General features: G+C 34.3%; 1 protein-coding gene across 1 annotated transcript; it reads left to right on the top strand.

The window, feature by feature from the left end:
- The first annotated feature begins 322 nt into the window (after positions 1-322).
- LOC147388301 (small ribosomal subunit protein eS6-like) lies at positions 323-4,022 on the top strand. The gene is made up of 5 exons (XM_086420979.1): positions 323-526; positions 2,695-2,752; positions 2,836-2,944; positions 3,099-3,374; positions 3,552-4,022. Exons 3-5 carry the CDS (start codon positions 2,893-2,895, stop codon positions 3,851-3,853), a joined length of 630 nt encoding a protein of 209 aa, XP_086277105.1. The 5' UTR covers positions 323-526; positions 2,695-2,752; positions 2,836-2,892; the 3' UTR covers positions 3,854-4,022.
- The last annotated feature ends 2,047 nt before the right edge of the window (positions 4,023-6,069 follow it).

Genomic DNA, 6,069 nt, shown 5'->3' with positions numbered 1-6,069 from the left:
ACAAATGGGTGCCAAAAAGTCGTGGTGGCGTGCACATAACTGTAGATGATTTTTCACGAGATACGAGTAAAAAGCATTTACGGTTATATGTGCATCACCTCATCATTTTTTTTTTTTTTTTTTTTTTTTCACATTTGTATCATTCTAGCATTTTCCAAAAAAATATATTCTATAAAAAATTATTCTTAGCTGTATTTAATCCATTTTAATAATATTTCTTAGGGCACACGAAAAGAGCCCTAAACAGTGGGCTATTTAATACAACTTAGGACACACTATCCGAGAACCATAAACAGACAAGAACCCTAAAACAGAGGATTACTGTTCTCTTATCGACCAGATGAAGGTTTTATCTTATTAAATTAATAGAAGATAGAATCTTCTCATTCTTTTCTTCTTCTTTCTTTTTAAAAACCCTTGAAAGTCTGGTTCTCATTCTTCTTTCTCGTCTTTTTTTGCAGTTTAACATCGCATATCACATCACAAATTGCCAGAAACAGCTTGAAATTGTCGATGATTTGAGACTGTTAGTTTATTGACTTCGATTTAGATCAATCTCTAGACTTTTATTCAATATTTGTCTTTTGATTCTCTTTATTTGATTTCGAGGTAGATCGATCTCTAGACTTTTATTCGATATTTGTCGTTTGATTCTCTTTAATTTAAATTTTATTGAGCATTAGTATAAAATGTGGACGAATTAGATCGGTTGGACCGGTTAATGATGAATTATTTCTTGTTTCTGGTTTTTGGAGCTCCTTTCCTCATATATATTAGGAGAATATGTTGATTTAAAATTGGGAAATGGATGTCCATCCATTCAATTTGAATGGTAAGTTCTACAAACAGCACCAACTAGATACATTAATGGCAGCATTAAAATTTAGATAAGTTTTAGTTACTTTAATTTTGAGGAAAAATAGTATACAGAGGAATTACAAAGTGTTTAATGTCACTAGGCATCAATTATCCAATAATAGGTTTGAGATGAAAATATATTATACAAGGCCTCCTATGTAAAACTGTTCTCCTATGAAACCTGTATGGATCTTTTTCTGCTAGTGAGGTGTGGGGGCATTTGTTGGGGCTGCTTGTTTGGTTTATGTTGTTGCGTTCCTAAGTCGACGAGCTCTTTGATTGAGTCTTGGAAAGAGTTAGGCACTGATTCGCCTTGGCTAAGATTCTGTGGCCCTTTTCTTTTTCATTTGCGGTTTGTTGGGGAATTAGGAAAGAGAGGTAATGCTGTCGGATCTTTGATGACAAGGAGGGGTCCGCTCAAGAGGTGATGATGTTATTGATGGCCCTGTTGTTTATTGGTATTAAGATTTTTGAGGGGTTTAGGGGGGAGGGGTGTTCTTTGAAGATTTTTTGGGTAGGTGGGACTGGGCGTGTGCTTTAAATTCAGGTTGATAGTTAGCTTCTGGTGAGGCTGGTTGTTTTGTTGAATTCTTTTAATAAATTCTGAATTTCTCTATAAAAAATAATAAAATAATAAAAACCTCTAAATTGTTGGGTTAAAACATTATGATTTATGAATTTTCCATTGGATAAATATGTTCAAAGAAGTTCTGTTGTAGGTGTGGTAGAAAAGAATTTTCTTATATGTGAGCAAGGATGTTAAAAGCAGTGGAGGGAGAGGAATAACAAAAAGTATTGAACATTTCAAGAAGAAGAATGATCAAAATAGTAAAAGAAAAAATAGAGAGGAATAAGGAGAAGAAAAATAAGTAAAAGTAGCCCAAAAAACAAGAACATGTGTTGTTGCTGCTATGGCAAAATAAAGTCAGACTTTATTGAGCACCAACCAAATCCTAAAAAGGTGGGTTCAACCTTATACTAGCTTGATATCCTTATCGGGCCAAAGTCAACTAAGTCCCAACGGGCTTGGGCTGAGTAAAATTCACCAAATCTAAAATTGAATATTCTTAATGATAAAAATAAAAAAAAATTGAACTTTCCAAATTAAGTTTATTTTGTATGTAAAATAGTATACAATCAATTAAAATATTAGTGACTTAATAAAATAAATAAATTTATTTTTAGTGAGGCGCACACTTGGTGCGCCTTGCGACTTGACTGAAGCATGGTCAAGACTCGCGCCTTTGTACACCTCACTTAAACTGCATTGCCCCACATTTATTAAGGCGACTAAGGTGCTCGCCTTCGTTTACACCGGTTAAAAGTGTGACTTGGTTCCTAGACCACATTTCTCATGCTCCTCCCCAACCCTCTTCCTTTTCCTGTACATGACAACAGAGCCACAATTGACTTAATTTAGAAGGATATCAAATCATCTCACACTTTTGTTGGCACCAAATACACCTGACTTGGTGTCTCACATCAGGATAGTCATCATCTGCCTCCTACAAGGATAATGACTGGTATATAAAGAACTGTAGGTGTAGCCATTAGTTAGTGATTATAATAGGTATAGAAACCAATTAGAAGAAGTGCTTATAATCTGTTGTAAGGTGTAGCGGCGAAGAATATTTTTAAACATTTTGGAGGCTTTAACTATATAAATTGCTATGTTACCTGGACAATCTATACACCACTTAGGTTGTTGGAATGATTTTCAATTATTGTATCTTTGCATTGTCATCTACCAACAAAATAATGAATGCATTGACATATCCCTTGCATGTATAATTTTCCTTCACAACAGTATTCCTTACTTATCTTCTAATTGAACAGCCAAGCATTTTTTGGCAAGAGGATCTCACAGACGATTAGGGGAGATATTTTCGGCAAGGTGTGTTAATTCAACATTTAAGCGTTTGCAACATCTCAGGAAGCAACTAACCATAATTAAAATAATTTTTGTCTAATCCACAGGAGTTCAACGGATATGTTTTCAAAATCACGGGAGGACATGACAAGCAAGGTTTCCCGATGAAGCCAGGAGTCTTGACTACTGATCGTGTCCGTCTCTTGTTGGATAGAGGTGCGTGGGCAGTGGATCTTTTTGTTTATTAAAACATATTAGTCCCTTCAGATGGTTTGGTCATTGTGGACATTTAGAAATTATGAAACTTTTATTTCTGGGGTGTGCCAGAGGGTACTGATTTTGGTCCTTCTGTGTTTTCTTTTTTGGGCAGGCACCCCTTGCTTCCGCGGATATGGAAAGCGAAAAGGGGAGAAGAGGAGGAAGTCTGTTCGTGGTTGCATTGTCAGCCCAGACATCTCAGTGCTGAACTTGGTTATTGTGAAGAGGGGTGAGAATGATATTCCTGGATTGACTGATACGATTAAGCCATTTACGAGAGGTCCAAAGAGATGTTCATATGTCAGGAAAATCTTTAACCTCAACCCGAAGGATGAAATTCTGAGTTATGTCAAAACATACCTCCGCCGAACCTTCATAAACAAATCAGGTGAGTTGCCCTTGCTCATTTCATTTCATGTCATAAAATGTTCATCCAATGTAGTCGAAGTGCTTTATCTCATGTATTTGGTGTCACTGACTTGAAGAGGCGTTAGAGGTGGTATTAAATGCCATCAAAGTATAATGATTTATCTTGTAAATTCTGGTTGTATTTGTATGGTTTCAGGTAAGGTGTGCAGCAAAACTCCCAAGATACAGAGACTCGTGACTCCCTTGACTCTGAGAAGGAAGCGAGCAAAGATTGCAGAGAAGAAGAAGAGGATTGCAAAGGCCAAGTCTGAGGCAGCTGAGTATCAAAAGCTCCTTGCCACCAGGTTGAAGGAGCAGGGGAAATGGCGCAGTCAGGTCGTAGCAAGGAAGATAAAAATTGAGCGTTCAAAATATCTTGCTCCAACACCCCCCGTCTTTTATAGAGGTGATCGTGCCTTCCGAGGTTATTATATTAGGGAATTGCGGGATATGCTTTAGTCCAAAACTTAGAATTACGGTCAAGGTGAGATTTTGGTAGGAGGATTCATACTTCGTACGTTTGAGGTAATTTTGAGACTGCTGCTGTTTCTTTGAACCTTTTTACGCGGGGTGCTTGTTTGGATGGCGTGCGTGCTATGCAGTAAGATTTTCATTTTTTTGCATTTGAAGGCTGTTTAGAAGTTTTATATTGTTGATGTGGATCTGTTCTGTTAGTTTGGCTATGCTTTGTTTATCTAAAATCATGAACCAATCGCACAAAAACAAATCTCAAATCTCAATCGAAAAAAAAAAAAAAAAAAAAAAAACCCTAAAACTCGAACCTGAAGAAGTGAAATCAATCACCATAGGCCCATTTTTCTCCAAAATCGATTTAAGAACAAATCAGGAATTTTAATTTTCTTCTGGTTGGAAAATCTCCCAAATCTTCTATGTCTCCAGTTTCAGATCTTTCTGAAAAACAATCTCTAATAGTCTCCTTTTGGAATTACTACTGATGGACTCGATCGATCTCACGTTTCTTTTGAACTGAGATGAAAATTCTGAGCTCAGAGACGAAGCAGAAGCAGAGATTGAAGAGAAGAAAGAAGAACGAGTAGCAGCTAAGGCAGTTTCTAACGATCTCAAGTGTAATTGAAGGAATTTCGTTCGGAGACTAGGTTTGAGAATCTGCCCTTTTTAGTTCGTTTTTTTTTTGATAGTTTAGAAATACCCCTCTACCTTCTCACGAATATTTGAGATACTTGATCACAATCTTTAAACCGATGAAAATGACCTAAAAACCATCATTTCCTAACCTAAAGCAAGAAATTCTTAATTTTTTTTTAATAAAAAGGTCAACCAACGAGCTTGTCAACCTGACACCTCTATTATAAATTATTTTCAATTTCATTGTTTTTTTAACCTTGTCTTAAATGTTCGGAAAAAATCCTACATCTTTCTATCTAAAATTCTATTGTTTTTTATTTTATTTTATTTTTGCTTTAACAAACTTATCTTGAGGTTTTAAAGTAAAAGCAAATAGATTCATAAGGTTAAATATGAGACTTAAATATTTTTTTTTTATTCAAGAGGTAGTAGATAGATTTTTTTTTAAAGGAAAAAAATCAAGGATTTTTAAATGATGTTTGGAGATGGATCATTTTCATTTCATTTATTAGAGATGATTAAGGGCAACAGACATGTCATCCATTTGAAAACAAAGGGTATATCTAAATAACCACTTCATCTCACCACACCATTCATTTAACTTGGTTAATAATAATTGATTTATATATATTTAAACTAAGATAATTATAATTTTTAAATAAGATAAGATAAATTAAAACATGTTTAATCATAATATCATGTTTTAATTGTATAATAAATACTTAAATTCTGAAAAAAGTTAATAATTTTAATCAAAATCCCAATTGATTCAACTGAGTTTTATTGACTCGGAAAAGACTTTCAAAATAGCATTTGAGACATGTCATTTATCTTGCAAGATGATGTGATTGTTAAGACACAATATGTATTTGTATCGTTGCTGATTGAGATCAAGATGACTTGGTGGACGAGATTTAAAATCATGAATCTAAAAAATCTCATCGACAGGTTACATTGATTGTGGTAAGTTATATTTGGCTCCAATTTAGCCAAGTGGGATAAAATTGGAAAAGTTTTATTAGAAAAAAAAAAAAAAAAAAAATGGTAAAAGTTTTGGGGAATGCATTTTTCACCTTCCTAAAATTCTAATCTTGTTCTTGAGAATTAAATGTTGAGGGATAAAAAATTTACCATATTCTACAATTAAATAATAAATGATTTCTACTAGTCCTCTCAAGAGAATTCTACCAATTTTTGAAAATATTTGGAGAATTTTACTACTATGGTTATAACCAATTAATCAACATTATCTGAGGTATTCGGGCCTCTTAGAGCACCCAACTAATTGTTAGGGTACATGCAATCCCATCACCCTCCATTTCTTGACAAGGATCAATAAGGACACCAAAGACATGAATCCCAAGACATTTTGTTTGAACTAAGGGTGTTACTCATAACTGAAATCAAAATTGAAGATTGGTTTTGGTCCAAGGAATAATCATCTCAAATCGAAAGGAAAATTGTAGATTTTCACTAGCTCACTCTCTTTCTTACGATTGAGGTTGCAGTAGTTTTGGAGGACATATTGTTGGAAATTTTGATTTTGATTTGTTAAAACAATGAATTAT

The sequence above is a fragment of the Akebia trifoliata genome, chromosome 13, assembly GCF_017979445.1.
Source record: "Akebia trifoliata isolate Shusen 1 chromosome 13, ASM1797944v1, whole genome shotgun sequence".
In the NCBI taxonomy this organism is placed as follows: Eukaryota; Viridiplantae; Streptophyta; class Magnoliopsida; order Ranunculales; family Lardizabalaceae; genus Akebia; species Akebia trifoliata.
Note: the sequence above shows the minus strand (reverse complement) of the source record. Positions and strands in the feature narration are given on the sequence as shown.

Excerpts from the sequence above, each read along its gene's own strand:
- LOC147388301 (XM_086420979.1), top strand. The coding sequence starts at position 2,893 with ATGAAGCCAGGAGTCTTGACTACTGATCGTGTCCGTCTCTTGTTGGAT. Across the intron at positions 2,945-3,098 it reads CCGTCTCTTGTTGGATAGAG|GCACCCCTTGCTTCCGCGGA; the intron begins GTGCGTGGGCAG and ends TTTTTTGGGCAG. Across the intron at positions 3,375-3,551 it reads AACCTTCATAAACAAATCAG|GTAAGGTGTGCAGCAAAACT; the intron begins GTGAGTTGCCCT and ends GTATGGTTTCAG.